This window comes from Myotis myotis, unplaced genomic scaffold (genome assembly GCF_014108235.1).
Source record: "Myotis myotis isolate mMyoMyo1 unplaced genomic scaffold, mMyoMyo1.p scaffold_m19_p_9, whole genome shotgun sequence".
NCBI classification, from domain to species: domain Eukaryota; kingdom Metazoa; phylum Chordata; class Mammalia; order Chiroptera; family Vespertilionidae; genus Myotis; species Myotis myotis.
In genome coordinates, this window is record NW_023416401.1 from 58,544,040 (window position 1) to 58,560,792 (window position 16,753).

General features: G+C 52.1%; 2 protein-coding genes across 2 annotated transcripts; both read left to right on the plus strand.

The window, feature by feature from the left end:
* The first annotated feature begins 2,172 nt into the window (after positions 1–2,172).
* On the plus strand, positions 2,173–9,435 carry FAM83C (family with sequence similarity 83 member C). Its single transcript, XM_036322927.1, has 4 exons — positions 2,173–2,897; positions 4,931–5,098; positions 5,331–5,455; positions 5,974–9,435. Exons 1-4 carry the CDS (start codon positions 2,214–2,216, stop codon positions 7,403–7,405), a joined length of 2,409 nt encoding a protein of 802 aa, XP_036178820.1. The 5' UTR covers positions 2,173–2,213; the 3' UTR covers positions 7,406–9,435.
* Positions 9,436–9,861: 426 nt separating this feature from the next.
* Positions 9,862–16,579, plus strand: EIF6 (eukaryotic translation initiation factor 6). The gene is made up of 7 exons (XM_036323260.1): positions 9,862–10,023; positions 10,237–10,348; positions 10,466–10,551; positions 12,438–12,613; positions 13,138–13,314; positions 13,502–13,683; positions 16,310–16,579. The coding sequence occupies exons 2-7, from the start codon at positions 10,242–10,244 to the stop codon at positions 16,317–16,319; spliced, it is 738 nt and encodes a 245-aa protein (XP_036179153.1). The 5' UTR covers positions 9,862–10,023; positions 10,237–10,241; the 3' UTR covers positions 16,320–16,579.
* The last annotated feature ends 174 nt before the right edge of the window (positions 16,580–16,753 follow it).

Below are 16,753 nucleotides of genomic sequence, written 5' to 3' on the forward strand. Positions count from 1 at the left end.
CAGTTTTGCAAGATGAAGAGAGCTCTGGAAATGGATGATGGTGATGGTTGCACAACCATGCATGTGTGCTTAATGCCACTGAACTGTAAATGGTTAAGATGCAAACTTTGTTATGTATATTTTACCACAATTAAAATAGTTTTTTTTAAAAAGAAAAGTAAAAAATATATACCATATGCATGCTGAGGGATTAACACAGGGACTCAGCAACATAGAAACGTGGCTGCCTTCCCTCCCAGGAGCACTTCTTCAACCCAGATAAGGCCCTGGTTCTCCCCTCAAATAAATCTGAGGATAAGGCCCTAATGAAGGCCTTGCCACCTCGGCTGCCCCACAGCTCATTACCTTCCCACGGCCTGACCTTGTTTACTCAACCTCCTGCCCCTCACACAGCCACTCCAGCCCCAGGGAAAGGTCTCCTTCCAGCTCCTGCTGCTCCAATTTCTGTCCCTGCCCCTGAGATGGGATGTAGTGTTCCCACATGTCAGCTCTTGGCCTAGGCTACTTTCTCCCCCCACCCCACCCCCTACCCCTTGCTCACTTCTAAACTCCTTAAAGACAAAGCCAGCCTCATTCGTCTTTGATCACAGGGGCCAGCTCGACGCTGAGGGGGCCTAGTTCCCGCACCCCTGTGCATGTGTTGGGCCCCGTGTGGGAAACCCTGTGGACATAAAAGAACCTGAGCTCTGGGCCTGACCCCAGATCAGATAGACCAATTGCAATCAGCACCAAACAGGGTCTCCAGACATGGCATCAGGCCTCCTGGCCATCCTCATTGGACCTCACCCTCCATAGAAGGTGGTCCCTCAAGCAGGCACTACTCTGTTGTTGACCACTTCTGCCGGGCCTGGCCCCCCAACTAGCTGCCATCTGCTGACCCTGCTTCTCCAGAGCAAAGCCTCCCACCCATGCTCCTGAGGATGCTGGGACTTTGGCCTATGTTAGGAGCAGAGATAAGAAACCTGCCAGCCCTGTTTGCCTCCTGACTTCGCAGTGTGTTCCCCTCCCCCCTCACATTCTTGGAAACCACCTTTCTTACTAACCATTTAATACTCAGCTTCTGAGGCGGGGAGGAAGGCTGTGGTCTGGTCCCCACCAGGCCCAGAGCTTCCCCGGAGTTGAGGGTGTGGGAAATGCGGCCTCTGGAACAGCATTCTTCAGGGGTGGGCTTCAGCACACTGCCCCGGATGCACCATGTCACTTTTTTTTTTTTTTTAATATATTTTATTGATTTTTTACAGAGAGGAAGGGAGAGAGATAGAGAGTTAGAAACATCGATGAGAGAGAAACATCGATCAGCTGCCTCCTGCACATCTCCCACTGGGGATATGCGCGCAACCCAGGTACATGCCCTTGACCGGAATCGAACCTGGGACCCTTCAGTCTGCAGGCCGACGCTCTATCCACTGAGCCAAACCGGTTTCGGCACCATGTCACTTTTAAGAAGGCAGACTCCAGGAGCCCACTCAGACCTTGTGAATCAGAATCTCCGGTGGGTGGGGCCTGGGGATCTGCATTTTAACACATCCTGGCTAGTCTTGGGAACTGTAGAGTGAGAGCCACAGCTCTAGACCCTCGAGGATGGGCTGAAAGCTGGGGTGAAGGTGGGACAGGTGACAGTGATGCCACAGCTATGGAGGTGGAGAGTGGCAAGGCCATATGGGAACAAAATAAGGCCCACAGACAGGTCATGTCGTTGGTAGTCCTGTGACATTCCCTTCAGCTCTTATTAGGGACTGTGTGCAGGGGTGCTAGGCTTGCAATAGCCATCAGGGTATGTTTGGGGTGATGGCTAGTCTCTGAATTAGTGCTTGGATCTGTTTACATGGGATCAAAATGTGTGGTCTGCACGTCAGCCTGTAGGCTCTGCGTGTCTGTCAACTCTCAGTACGTCAGTCAGCCTGCATGCTTGTGTGTTCACGTCTTTATCTTGGTGTCCTGAGTCATTCATCTACGTGTGTGTGTGTGTGTGTGTGTGTGTGTGTGTGTGTCCCTGAGCAAGGGCATAATACAACCTCCAAGGGTGCTCTGGAAGGTCAGGGTTTGAAGCAAACTCGCTAGGAGCTGGTGTGGATGGGGCACGTAATGCTGGGTGGGGGTGTGGGGGGTGGGAGTGTGCTAAGGGCCTACCACTGACGTTTTCCTGGGAGGGCAAGTCCCAACAGCAGGCCAACAGGTGAGGCTAACCCAACAGGTTCCAGAAGCCAGGGGCAATGGGGCGGAGCATAGTGCCTGACTTAGGTGGCAACGGGTTGGGGGCCCTGCCACACTGGGGCAGGCAGGCAGGCAGGCAGGAGACGCATTTGCTGCTATCTTCCTGCTGCAACCAGCGGGGTGCAGGCCATGGAGCCCACTGGAGGGTGACAGCAGCCTGGTGGGCGGGCATGTTTGGAGGCCTGGGGCCTGGGGGCCTGGGAGTACAGGGCATGGCAGGACCCCTGCGGGGCAGGGTGGAGGAACTGAAGCGGCCCTGGTGGCGGGAGAGCTCACCACTGGTGCTGCAGCACAGCGAGGCAGCCCGGCTGGCGGCCGACGCCCTCCTGGAGCGGGGTGAGGCTGCCTACCTGCGGGTCATCTCGGAGGAGCAGGAACTGCCCTTCCTGAGCTCCCTGGATGTGGACTACATGACCAGCCATGTGCGTGGGGGTCCTGAGCTGGGTGAGGCCCACGGACTGGAGGCCTCAGGACCTGACCGCCTCAGCCTGCTCTCAGAAGTCACCTCGGGCACTTACTTTCCCACGGCCTCTGACATAGACCCCCCGGACCTGGACTTGGGCTGGCCTGAGATTCCACAGGCCACGGGCTTCAGCCCCACCCAGGCTGTGGTCCACTTTCAGCGGGACAAGACCAAGAACATCAAAGACCTTCTGCGTTTCCTCTTCAGCCAGGCCCGCACGGTAAGGACCTCATCTCTTCAGATATTCATTTCACAGATGCGAAAACTGAGGCCCCGGGAGGGAAGGGATGAGCCCAGGGACACACTGCAGCTTCGGTGCAGCACCTATCAGACCACAAGCTCTTAGAGGGTGAGCTGTATTTTATTTATCTTGGTAACCCCTTGGCATTCAGGGTCATTATGGATAAGCGTAGAACAGGATGGCCCTCAAGGACTCCACAAACATCCTGAAAATGCATGCAAAGTCGTGCGTGTTGCAGAGAGGGATCCTTCCTGCATCTCTCTGGGGAGAGGATGTATGGCTTTCATCAGATTCTCAAAAAAGTTTATGATCCCCAAACTAAGAATCCCAACCTTGGTGAAATGTGAGGCACCCTTTGACTTGCAGAGGAGGAAACTGAGGCCAGAGAGGGGCTGGGACATGCTCAGGAAGGTGCAGTCAGTTGGTAAAATAGAGCCCAGGGCTCAGGAAGGAGAGGAAAGGGTCCTGACTCAGGTACAGCCCTGACTCCTGGCGCATCTCCATCCACCCCTCACCCCTGTGCACGGTGCCTCCAGCTGGGCCTGCGGCAGAGGACCCCTGATTCAGGAGGCAGGGGGATGAATCACATGGCCCTAGGCAGGATTGCAGTGGGTTGGCTTCGGTGCCCTTGTCTGGGGGAGCAGCCCGGAGGGTGACTTGCAGACAGCAGGAGCCAGGATGCTGGGATCTCAACTGTTCATTCGGAGCCTCCCTCGCAGGCCTGCCTTTGCCCCGGGCAGGGGAGGGCCAAGTCTAATTGGCACTGGGAGTGAGGTTATTAGTGAGGCAGCTGCTGTGGTCACCCCGTCCCTTTGATCTTTCCTGCTTGTCCTTTCTTCCCTTATCCCTGGTCAGGCCTGTGCCATGTACTGGGCATCCCCAAGCGCTTTGCCTCCTCACCCCCCATCTAGACCCTTCACCTCTGGGCCAGAAGCTTCTGCTCTGGGCTGCCACCGACTCTGAGTAACTTTGGGAAGCTTCCTCTCCCTGCTACCCAAGGCCCAATGTCCTCGTTTGTTAAGGAGGCAGCGGGAAAGGAACATGTGTTGGGCTTCCGTTGTGCGTTGAGTATTTTCACATTTAATTCCCCGTAACTCTGAGATGCAGCTACCATTACCTCCATTTAGCAGATGAGGAAGTCGAGGCTTCCAGAGGTGAAGCTACTCGCCCAGGGCCATATTACTAGGACGCAGCAAAATGCAGGTATGAGCCCAGGTCTGTGTGGCTCAAGCTGGAATGCTGTGCTCTGCATGTCCTCCTGTCGGCCCGTGTTGGGAGAGGGTCCCCTAGCAGATCTATGAAGTGGGAGGGCGAGGAACAGACAGTTGGGGGTTTCGTGGCGCCAGGGGTTATGCAGGGCTTCTCTGACGCAGCCCATTATATGAGGGAGGCCGCAAGCCCCAGCCCCTCAACTGAGGAGAAGACCTGGTCCCACTTGGCATGGGTGGAGTGAGGGAATCCATGGTTGTAAGATGTCTTGCAGACCTCTGTAGCTTTATAGGGAAACTGAGGCGGGTCTGGCAAAGGACATTGAAGGCCCCAGTGTCTGGCTTGAAGCTCTGATCCTTGAGAAGGGAACCTCAGACAGACAGTCCCTGGGCCAGAGCTAGGGCTGGAGCTAGTGGGGAGAGAGTGAGGACCCAGACTGGGAACTGGGGTCTGGCTTCTGCTTCTGGCTCCTTCTCCCTTCTGGGCCTTCGTTTCCCCATATGCGGAGTGAAGCTTCAGACGGGTGCAGTTGATCCACAGACATCTTTGAGAACCTGATGACAGATACACACTCTGTCCTCAGAAAAAAATACACACAAAAACTTTCATACAACGTCTGGCAGTTTAAGACAGCGAAACCTCCCTGTGTCTAAGTTAAGAACCATGGGGCTAGGTCATGGCCAAAAGCCCTTTCAGTTCAGGTTTTCTTGCGGGGTCCGGCCTCCTGCCTTCCCATCCAGCGCTCTCTTCCTAGGACCCCGGCATTGCCTCTGGCAAGGCTGAGCTTCCCCTCTCTCCTCCAGGTGGTGGCTGTGGTGATGGACATATTCACAGACATGGAGCTCCTGTGTGACCTCATGGAGGCCTCTAGTCGGCGTGGCGTCCCTGTCTACCTGCTCCTGGCTCAGGAGCACCTGAGCCACTTCCTGGAGATGTGCTATAAGATGGACCTCAATGGGGGGCACCTGCCGGTCAGTGAGGGACAGGGGCAGTCACCAGGGGTGGGATGGGGAGTCAGGGAGGGCAGAAGAGTCACTTGGGTGGTTAGTGAACATTGAGGGCGGGCGGGGGGGGGGGAGGTCCATGGGAGTGGGGGACTTGGTTCCTTTAGCTGTTTAAGGTCAGAGACCCCATGGGATTTAGACATGGCCTGAGTCCCATTCTCTCAAGATCACCCCGAATCTTCATCCCTCCTTGGTTCAGAACATGCGTGTGCGGAGCACATGTGGGGACACATACTGCAGCAAGGCGGGCCGCCGCTTCACGGGACAGGCCCTGGAGAAGTTCGTCATCATCGACTGTGAGCAGGTGGTGGCGGGCAGCTACAGGTGAGCAAGCAGGACAGGGGCAGAGGGGCCTGGGGCTGGGCCACTGGCTGGCAGGGCCACCTGGGATCTGGCAGCTTTGAATTTTCATTCATTCATCCATCTCTTCCAACATGGGCTGGACAGCTGCCACCTGCCAGGCACTATGCAGGGCTCAGGGGACAGTGTGTGTGTGTGTGTGTGGGGGGAGTGAAGCAGTCCCAGGCTGGGCCCTGGAAGTGGTGCCTATGTGGAAGGATTACTTTAATGCTATTGGCATAGAAAATAACTATTTTACCTCGGAGCTGGAGGGACTTCAGAGAACCTTGCCCCTGGTCCATTCTATAGACGGGCAAGCTGAGGCCCTGGGACGGGAAACCACGTGCCCAAGTCACCAAGCCGGGCTAGGACCCATACAGACTCTGTAGTCAGAGCTCTGCCCCTCACTTGGAGTGGTGGTGGTGGAGTTGTCTTTTGCTGTGACTCCTGCCTAGGCCCAGGGTTCTGCACTTTGCTTCCTGACCCTGACACTCTGCCCCCAGCTTCACCTGGATTTGCAGCCAGGCCCACACCAGCATGGTGCTGCAGCTGCGGGGCCGCATCGTGGAAGACTTTGACCGGGAGTTCCGCTGTCTGTATGCCGAGTCACGGCCTGTGGAGGGCTTCTGCAGCGGCGAGGATCCCAGGGCACCGTGCCCTCCTCTGGCGGCCCTGGCCTTCGGGCCCAGCATCCCAAGCCGCAGGTCCTCATCGCCCTCCAGCACCAGCCTCAGCAGCATCAAGCACTCCCCTCTCATGGGCCGCTCCTCCTACCTTGCTCTACCAGGAGGCGGTGGCTGCAGTGACACAGGAATGGGGTCCTCATCCCCAGGCCCTACTTGTCGCAAAGCCAGTGGCCAGCCCTCCCTCCAACGCCAGCTGTCAGATCCTAACCATGGCTCACCACCGGGGCCCTACAGGGCCAACCTGGGCAAGATGGGGGCGTCCCTGTGGTCCCAGTCCTCCCCTGCCCTCAACCACAGTAGCACCAGCCCCTTGACCCTGGCAGTGGGGTCACCTCTGCTTACTCGCCCACGCTCCCTCCTCCCCTTCTCCCGGGGTGTCCCAGCCCTATCTAGGCTCCCAGAGAATGGGCTCCCAGCGAGCCAGGAGCCTTGCCCCCCACGAGGTCGCTGGGTACCTGGCACAGCCCTGGAGACAGTGGAGGAGAAGAAGGTGTCTTTGAGTCAGAGCCATGGCCAGCTGGATCTCCTCATCCCCTTTCCCAGAGCTCGAGAAGCAAGAGGCCCTGATCCTCGTGTTACCTCCAACTCAGACTCCCTGTGGCCTGGTGAGCAGGCCCAAAAGGACAGGAGGTTATCCCCAAACCAGAGATACAACCAGCTGGATCTCCTGCCCCAGGCCCAAGGTGCTGGGGGTGCCCCTGAGTCAGGTTCCCCCAGACCTGGCAATGGGAACCCAGAGCATAAGAGGCTGCCTCCAAACCACAGCCATGGCCAATTGGACCTCCTGCCACAGTACCCTAAGACTGGGGGCTCCAGAGGGCCCCCTGAAGCCAACTCCTCAGCCAGGGCTGGCAAGCAGGGTCCAGATGAGCGACGGCAGACCCTGGGCCACAGCCAGCTGGACCTCATCACAAAGTTTGGCCCATTCCGGGGTGAGGGGCCGGGGCCCAATAGTCTCCCTAGACCGAGCCATGCTCGCAAGCCTGGAGTGGGCTCTGCGGATGAGAAGCGGCTGACTCTGGGCCACAGCAAGCTGGACCTCATCACCAAGTATCATCAGTTGCAGGGTGCCAGGCAGGGACCTGAGCATGGCCTCCCGGGGAGACCCACAGGTGACCATTGCAATGGCAGTAGCAATGGCCCATTTGGGGATGAGAAACGGCTGACCCTGGGCCACAGCAAACTGGACCTCATCACTAAGTTCAACAAGTCCAAGTTCAAGCTGCTCCGAAGCCGCTTTGAGTCCTAGTCTTGCTCCCAGCAGGGACATGCCCCTCCTACATCTGCTGAGACTAGATTTGGTTAGGTTCCAGACTCTGGGGTAGAAGCTCAGGCACAGGCTGCACGGGGAGGAAAGGATGTCTAGAAGCCCAGGTTAGACACCCCCTGTGCTCAGGATTCTTGCTTACACACACACACATATGCATATGCACAGATGCACACACACAGGGAAATGGAACCCTCAGTTATTTGCCACTGTGCTGGGCACTTCACACCAGTTATGTCTCCCCTTCATCTTCACATCCTGCAAGATAGACCTCTAGTAGGTAGACAATCCTAGGATCATAAGTGTTAATCCTCCCTATTTTATAAATACGGAAGCTGAGGCCCAAAGAATTTGATGACTTGCTTGAAATCAGGTCGAAGTAAGTGGCAGAGGAAGGACCCAAATTTGTCTCTTACTCTTATGATTATGTTTTTGCACAGACACAACCCACAATATCAATGATTCATATGTGCCCAGGCATACTAAATATACACATCACAGTGATGCCCCAAATGCCTTCACAATATACATAGCACACTTACAGGGTTCACACGCATAAGCTGCACACCCATAAGCACAATAAATGTCATTTGACTAAATGAATGGTTACACAAAATATATGCATTCAGTCACATTGTAGACCCCTCAGGATCCACAGACCATAAATATGCACATAAACACACACACACACACACACACACACCAGAACATGCACCAACCAGTATTTGCTTGTACCTAGGCTGTGTACCCAGCCCTGCTGAGCATGCCATAGGGCTGACAAATGAATTAGAATTAAATGCCTAAACCACTGGCCAGCAAGACAAGGCTGTATCTAATGAAAGGCAAACCAATGAAAGAGGTTGGTAGAGAATGAAGGGCAGAGAGTCATGGTGATGGTAGAGTGGGGAGAAAAATTTCTTAGAGGAGGCAGCCTTGAGCCAGGCCTTGAAGGATGAGGAGGATTTGGACAGATGAAGAGGGTTAGAGGAATTCCTGGTAGAGTGAACCAGGTGAAAGAGCTATTAGGGAGGGGACTGAGGGAGTGGGTCTGAGATGAACTGGGGAGGATGAAGAGGATATACAACGGCATGCATGCACACACACACACTCACACCCACATTTTGCTGAGTGTTCCTAGAAGCACAGGCTCTGACAAGTTGTGGGTCCTTTTCCTGAGCTCACCACCTGCCCGGGACAGTGTTATATATGATACAAATCAACAAAAGCAGACATGTTATGACCGACCCAGTAGCAGCTTGGTGTGTCCCTAGGAAGATGGTGTTATGGAACTGTGCCTTGGGGGCAGGGGAAGGGCACCATTTAGTGCAATTATGGAGGGCTCTCTGGAGGAGTGTGGATGGCTACAGGAGGGCTGAGGGGAGGAAAAGGGCTCCAAGCACTCTCTGCCCTCACTTTAACATTCTGAGAGCTCTTATGGTTTTTGTAGATCCTACAAAATGTGGGTCAAGTACATCCTGTCCACGAGTGCCCGTCCCTTGATCAGCACCATCTAGCCAAGGGACAGAAAGTGGCTGCCGAGTGAGTGATCAAGCACATGCAAGGGGCACATAGTGGGAGCCAGTCAGCCCCACACCCTTTCCTACTCTGGACCCTCCCTAAGACTCTGCTTCATCCATCCTCTCCTCTCCCCAGTACCTTCTTCAGCCTGGTTTCCTCTACTTCTCTGACTGTGCCTCTTTCTCCAGCCTCTGTCCTGCTCTCACTTCTCACCTGGTCTCACCTCTATGGGTGACCTCATGCACCCCAGGCTTCAGCCCCAAATCTCAGCGCTTCACTCCCCCCTGGGCTCCAGATCCCGCCACGTCTGTCTCAGACCTCACATTCAATATGTCACCCTCCCCAGACCTGCTCTTCCTCTTCAGGCTTTATTTCAGTAAATTCTCTATCATCAACTCATATGTGAGACATCCCCGGCTCCTCTTATATGCCTCACATCCAACCAGCCACAAAGAGGTCAACTGTGCCTCCTAAAATGTTCCTGGTCAATTGGGGGTGGGGCGGGTGGGGGTGGGGAAACATATGTAATACTTTCAAGAATAAATGATTATTTTAAAAAAAGTTCCTAAAGGAGCCCTAGCCGGTTTGGCTCAGTGGATAGAGTGTCAGCCTGTGGACTGAAGGGTCCCAGGTTCCATTCCGACCAAGGGCACATGCCTGGGTTGCGGGCTCGATCCCCAGTAGGGGGTGTGCAGGAGGCAGCTGATCAATGATTCTCTCTCATCATTGATGTTTCTATCTCTCTCTCCTGCCTTCCTCTCTGAAATCAATCAATCAATCAATATATATATATATATTTATAAAGTTCCTAAAGGCATGAATGAAGAATGAATGAATGGCGAATGAGTGAATGCCTGAGTGTGAGCATGCGGGGGGCGGAGCGAGGTGACGTCACAACCGGCCGATTGCAACCATAAAGTGCACCCAGAGGGTGGAGCTAGAGAGGCTGCCAGCGCGGCTGGGTGCGCCGGGCTCTCCCGGAAGTCTCCTAGGCGGAGGCGGAAACGGAAACCTACTTGGGGCAAAGAAGGCCCATTCGTAGCGCGTCGAGTTTCTGGTTGCCCGCTGAGTCCGTGTGGAAGGTCAGCTCGGGATCCCCGGGTCATGGGGTGGGGGTGGCCGAAAGACTCGGAGGGGTCAGTGGGCGGGACCGGAGACCTGAGGGGCCGAGAGGGTGGGGCCGCGGTGGGGCCGGAGGGGTGGGGTCGCGGTGAGGCCGGAGGGGTCACCCCGGGGGACCAGGAGTCGGGCCGGAGAGGACCCGCCGGCCCTGAACTCCCGGCCACCGCCCCCAGGCCTCATGGCGGTTCGAGCGTCGTTCGAGAACAACTGTGAGATCGGCTGCTTTGCCAAACTCACCAACACCTACTGTCTGGTGGCCATCGGAGGCTCGGAGAACTTCTACAGGTGCGACGGGAGCCCGCCGGCGTGTGTGGATGGGTGGCGGGCAGGGGCTGGGTGGCGGGGGCGCCGGCAGAGCCCGCGAGGGCGCAGCCCGTGACCCCCGAGCCCGTGTCCCCGCAGCGTGTTCGAGGGCGAGCTCGCCGAGACCATCCCCGTGGTGCACGCCTCCATCGCCGGCTGCCGCATCATCGGGCGGATGTGTGTGGGTAAGCGGGGCGGACGCCGGAGGGCGCGGAGCCTCCCAGCACCTTTCATTCTGGCCCTGCAGGTGGCCCCGGGGGTTTCCAGGCGTTCCTCCATGGCGGACTCTGCGGGCAGGCCAGCCTCTGGAGAAGGCTTCCGGGTTGTAGTCACAACAAGTAGCATTCAGTGTTTTCCCTCTTACCCTTGTTCGCATCCCTTCTTCACGAAGACCCTGGGACAGTGATGGCGAACCTTTGGAGCTCGGCGTGTCAGCATTTTGAAAAACCCTAACTTAACTCTGGTGCCGTGTCACATAGAGAAATTTTTTGATATTTGCAACTATAGTAAAACAAAGACTTATATTTTTGATATTTATTTTATATATTTAAATGCCATTTAACAAAGAAAAATTAACCAAAAAAATGAGTTCGCGTGTCACCTCTGACACGCGTGTCATAGGTTCGCCATCACTGCCCTGGGAGGTAGGGATTATTGACTTAATTCGACTGATGGGAAAGCTGAGACTTACAGAACCGAAGTGACTCACCAGGTGCCACACCTGGAGTGAGGCAAGATCAGACTTCTCCCCTGTTGCTGACTCTGGGTCAATTGCTTTTTCTAAGATTTCTAAAAAGCTAAGATTCTGGGGCAACCAGTTCAGTTACTTAAATCTTAAATCCCCATGTCTCTGAGTGGCGTCCCTATCCTACCCCTCAGCACCATTGACTGTCTTTGAGCTGAATTTCTGTTTACTGCCACCCCTTATTTCTAGTTCTGCTCATATAGGAGTTTGTTTCTTTAATTTTTTAAAATCATAATCCTGATGATGCTAGCCTTTGAGTATTTTCTTTTTTGTTTTGTTTTTTATTGTTTGTTTTTGTGTGGTTTTTTTTTTAGCGAGAGAGGGAAGCATCAATTGGTTGCCTCCTACACCCACTCTGGGGATTGAACCTGCAACCTGGGCATGAGCCCTAATTAGGAATCAATCCCGCAACCTTTTGATTTTACAACGTGACACTAGCCAACTAAGTAAGCTACACTGGCCAGGGCAGTATTTTCTAACGAAGGCAAAACACTCTTACTCCTAACCATGACTTCAGAACTTGAAGTTCTGATGTGACTAGGGAGAATTGAGCCTGACCATTGCTGTTTTATTTTATATTATAATGGTAACAACTGAGAATTAAGAAGTTCACAGAATTGTGCCCTTGTAGAGGGAGGCAGAGGTTTAGTCATTGTTGTTACAACATAATTGTAGTTTGTTCATTCTCGTTTCTGTATAGTATGTTTTATGTAAGTATATCACAATGTATTTATCCATTCTACTGACAGTGGGCATTTGGGTAGTTTTCAGTTTGGTCTGTTATAAATAGTGCTGCTATATCTTTTAGTGAGTACATGTATTGATTATGTAATACCTAGGAGAAAATGGCTGGGTCACAGGGTATGTGAATATTCAGTTTACTATATGATGCCAGATAATTATCTGAAGTGGTTAAACAATTTACACTCCTATTGGTTGCTCCATATATTTGCCAACACTTGGTATTGATGTTCTTTTGAAAATTTTAGCTATTCTAATAGGTGTGTGGTGTTATATTTTAAGTGGCAAAATATATAACTAATGCCAAGAACACTTCCTGCTAGTCCAGGTCCCCCTGGTTGGTATTGTCAAAGTAGGTAGTGTGTGTTGGGACAGACTCCTAGGCTGTCTCGGGTTGCCCAGTAGGACTCCTGGTCTCTCTTAGTGTTGTATGGATCAACTGGTTAGAGGGCTGGAGTTGGCCTAAAGCTTTCCTGGGAAAGCTAATTAATTGGGCTGGGTTGTATCCTCAGCTTCCAGGGCTCAGCAGGTATCTGTGTATTCATGGTCTTTCCTTGTTCCACCCCTCAATTTGGATCTTTCCAGGGAACAGACACGGTCTCCTGGTGCCCAACAACACTACTGACCAGGAGCTACAACATATTAGAAACTGCCTCCCAGACTCAGTGCAGATCCGGCGGGTGGAGGAGCGGCTCTCAGCCCTGGGCAATGTCACCACCTGCAATGACTATGTGGCCTTGGTCCACCCAGACCTGGACAGGGTAAGGCAGCCTAGCTTGGTCCAAGAGTCACAGTACTAGCCTAGTAAATGGCTAGTCACCGTTCTTACCTGTCAGGCAGGAAATAGGAGTATCTCTTATGGTTTCTTTTTATACCTGTGGTCTCACATTTTAGTTACTCATTGGAATAGTGATAATAGAGACCTTCCATGGTGTGGTCAGTATAAGAAAGAAGCTGGAGAGGGTATTAATCCTTCAGAATTAGGAACTAGCCAGGCCCAGGAGAGATGATTGACACTTGAACCTTGAGTGCGCATTAAAGGGTGGTATGGAGAGCAGCCCCTGGCTGTTCAGGGTATGCATGGATATTAGGGGCTCCATAGCTGGCCTCAACTGTGCTCCAAGCTGTATCCCCTCCTTTTTCTGGATCAAGCTTTCATATGCAGCTATGTAGGAGAGGAATGGGGGTTTAGGGCGTTAAGCCCTGTGTGGTTCTTGGCATGGAGGACCCTGGATTCTTTGACTTGCAAGCCCTGGGCGCTGAGCACAGTACCTCTGACTGACAGGAGACAGAAGAAATCCTGGCTGATGTGCTCAAAGTGGAAGTCTTCAGACAGACAGTGGCTGACCAGGTGTTAGTAGGAAGCTACTGTGTCTTCAGCAATCAGGGAGGGCTGGTACATCCCAAGACTTCAATTGAAGACCAGGATGAACTGTCCTCTCTCCTTCAGGTCCCCCTTGTGGTAAGCATTCTTGTTCTCTGTCTCCTGCTGAAGCAGATCTCTTTGTCCTGCATTATTGGGCTTATTACCCATCACAGGTTGGGATTGGACTGCAGGTCAGGGAGCAGGGTTTGGGGGGAGTTCTCATCAGGGATGGGAGAAACTTTGATTATTGATGTTATGATCCATATTGAGCTATCATTTGCAGGCGGGCACTGTGAACCGGGGCAGTGAGGTCATCGCTGCTGGGATGGTGGTGAACGACTGGTGTGCCTTCTGTGGCCTGGACACAACCAGCACAGAGCTTTCAGTGGTGGAGAGTGTCTTTAAGCTGAATGAAGCCCAGCCTAGCACCATTGCTACCAGCATGCGGGATTCACTCATTGACAGGTATCTGGGTCTCTCTTCTGCCCTTTGAAGGTAGGGGAAGGAGATCACCTATAATGGGAGCCACACTGTATTCATACCTGTAGGTTCTACTTGCGTGTGAGGACACACCTTCACAATGCTGGGCTGTCATAGGGTATAGCTGCAAGCATTGCCTGAGTATCTGCTCATCCCTGTCTTTGAAGACTTGGTTCAGTGTATCTTCTCTCTGGGCAAAGCTTCCCTCTGGTCTGTCTTATTTTATCACTTACCACATGTAGTTTGTATCTGCCTGTGTATCGGTGCCCCAGCCGGCAGACTGATACAGAAAAGAGCTGTTTACTGAGGGAAGAAGGGGAGGCTGCCCTTAGGAACTGAGGAGGCCTTAGGTGCCTAATGGACTTGGGGGTGGGGATTGCATCACAAGCACAGTCACCTGGGTTTTTGTGTTTATTTGTTTTTTAACGTGAGTTCTTGGGCCTCAATCCTGGAGATTCAGGGGTGTGAATCTCTAGAATCTCTTCTTTCTTTGGAAGAGCAGCAGGTGTTGGGTATTCAGGCTCCTTCTCTCTTATTCCCCACTGAGGATCCTTCCCAGGATATGCTACACCCAACTAGCACAGGCGTCTTTATGAGAATAGAAACTGCAAAGCGGGTTGAGTGCCCAGTAATCGCACTTGCAGCGGGCAGTATTCCCCTTCATTCTCCCTTCTTCATTTATTCATTCGCCTGATGTTCATTGAGCCCTAAAGACAAGGCTTCATGTGGGATAGGCAACTTAGTGCTACTTCTGCCTCTGAGGGGCTCACAGGGTAGCAGGTGAGAAAAGTTGCAGTGGCCACACATACTCTTAGCTATCTTCAAAGAAGAAATAAAAGGTGCCGTAAGTGGCTTGGCAAGCTCTAAGAGACACTTTTTGGGATCCAGAAAGGACAGTTCATTTAGTTTGGGCTTTCAGGAATGAGTAGGTAATTGAATATGCATAGATAGAGTGGGGAAGCACATTAAACAGACACACAGAAGAGTATGAAGGGGAAAACTCTTATTCCAAGAGTGTTGGGGACTGAATGCCCATGTCAAGTCTTTTTTTCCAATTAGAGCTGACACTCAATATTATATTAGTTTTAGGTATACAACATAGTGGTTAGACATTTATATAACAAGGAAGTGATTCCCCCAGAAGGACTGGTACATAGTTATTACAATATTATTAACTATATTCTCTATACTGTACTTTACATCCCCATGACTATTTTTTTAACTGCCAATTTGTACTTTTTAATCCCTTTACCTTTTTCACCTAGGCCCCCAATCTCCCTCCCCCATGTCAAGAAGTTTTGACTATAGACCTATGATTTTGACCTTTGGTCTATGTTGGATGATTGTTTACATAGATTCCTGGCATCATCCCTCAGTTACTGATTCCCTCAGTCTGGAGTGGGGCCCAACCATGTGTGGTTATTTTAATAAGCTTCCCTGTGTGATTGTGATGGGACAGTTTGGAGACCACACTGACAGGCTGTGTGCTGTCAGCCCTAGAGAGCTGTGGAAAGGGTCTGAACAGGAAAGTGGGACCAGTGGTTCTGTCATTTGTTAAACAGCTTTTTTTAAACACCTGTTATGTGCCACACAATAGTGATGTGATGACAAATAAAATATACACTCCCTGCCCTGTTGAAACAGACTTTCATAAGAAAAAGACAGTACTTACACCATTAATCATTTAACTAAAGAACAAAAAAACTCTTAGTAACCTAAGAACAGAAATTTCTGTAACCTGATTATTGGTACCTACTGAAAAATTATAGCAAATGTTGCATTTAATGGTGAAATTTCAGAAATTTAAAGTCATGTAGTCAGCAGCACCGGTCAGCATTGCAGTTTGATATGATAAAGAAATGGGTATTGGAAAGAAGAGACAAAACTCATTATTCTCCTTTGGTTTTGAATTCACTGAATTTGAGGTGCCTGTGAGACCTTAAAATAAAGGTGTCAGGCACTAGAAATATGTACTTCATTTTTATAATCATGCACATGATTATCACTTGCAGGAAGAAAGTTCTGGCCTGAGCTCTGCCACTGGGGGATTTGTGGCTTAGGCACATCCCTTCCCTGTCTGAGCCCCCTTGTTCCTTTCTTTCATGTCTGTTGGACTTGACCCTTGAGGATCCAACCTAAGACCACTAACAGTTTGAATAAATTATTTTTTAAACATATTTTCATTTATTTCAGGGAGGGAGAGAGAGAAACATCAATGAGGAGAGAGAACCACTGATCAGCTGCCTTCCACACTCCCCACACTGGGGATCTAGCCCACAACCCAGGCATGTGCCCTGACGGGGAATCAAACCCGTGAGCTCCTGGTTCCTAGGTCAACACTGAAACACTGAGCCAGGCAGGCTGAGCTGAATAAATTATTGACCCATCTGAACAGGGAAGGAATTACTTTTACTTTTTAAGCATTGAGAGTTCTACAATGGATTGTAACTCAAGGGATCAGTGGAACCTGGAAGGGGCTTTGAATATGGTTCTTCAGGGCTAAGCTGGAACAAAGGGCCTGGGGTAAGGTTGGAGGCAAGCAGCTTGAGAATGGAGGGTGAGGTGTGCTCTGTGAAGCACCTACTGACAATGCTCCTTCCTCTCTCCCTAGCCTTACCTGAATCACCTCCCATGCCGTTTTGTTGGCTCCTGGTTCTGAACTTTGGCTCCCTCTCAAGTCCCACCCACTGTGTTCCGGATGTGGCGGAGAGCTCATTGGTATCAGGTGGCTGGGTGCCCAACCCTTCTTCACCAGTGCCCATCTCCTGACTCTAGTTACTGCAAAAATCTACCATGTACTAGCTGTCAGGCCTTCTGGCTGCGAGCTGAGAGCCCTGCTGTCCTGTGCCAGCCAATTAAAGGCAGCTGCTTCTGATCATTCTGAATGTGTTGTTATTCCCGGGGAAAGATGGGGGAGGATGCGCGGGGGCACGCCCGCACGGCCGCCACAGGCTCCCGCCACACTACTCCATTTTCCACTCAGCTTCAGCCTCACACTTCATGAAAATCACCCCCCAGGGCTGGTCTGAGGATCCGGGGGCACCTGGCTATGGGG

Excerpts from the sequence above, each read along its gene's own strand:
- EIF6 (XM_036323260.1), top strand. The coding sequence starts at position 10,242 with ATGGCGGTTCGAGCGTCGTTCGAGAACAACTGTGAGATCGGCTGCTTT. Across the intron at positions 10,349-10,465 it reads GGCTCGGAGAACTTCTACAG|CGTGTTCGAGGGCGAGCTCG; the intron begins GTGCGACGGGAG and ends GTGTCCCCGCAG. Across the intron at positions 13,315-13,501 it reads TCCTTCAGGTCCCCCTTGTG|GCGGGCACTGTGAACCGGGG; the intron begins GTAAGCATTCTT and ends TATCATTTGCAG.
- FAM83C (XM_036322927.1), top strand. The coding sequence starts at position 2,214 with ATGGGGCGGAGCATAGTGCCTGACTTAGGTGGCAACGGGTTGGGGGCC. Across the intron at positions 5,099-5,330 it reads TCAATGGGGGGCACCTGCCG|AACATGCGTGTGCGGAGCAC; the intron begins GTCAGTGAGGGA and ends TCCTTGGTTCAG. Across the intron at positions 5,456-5,973 it reads GTGGTGGCGGGCAGCTACAG|CTTCACCTGGATTTGCAGCC; the intron begins GTGAGCAAGCAG and ends CTCTGCCCCCAG.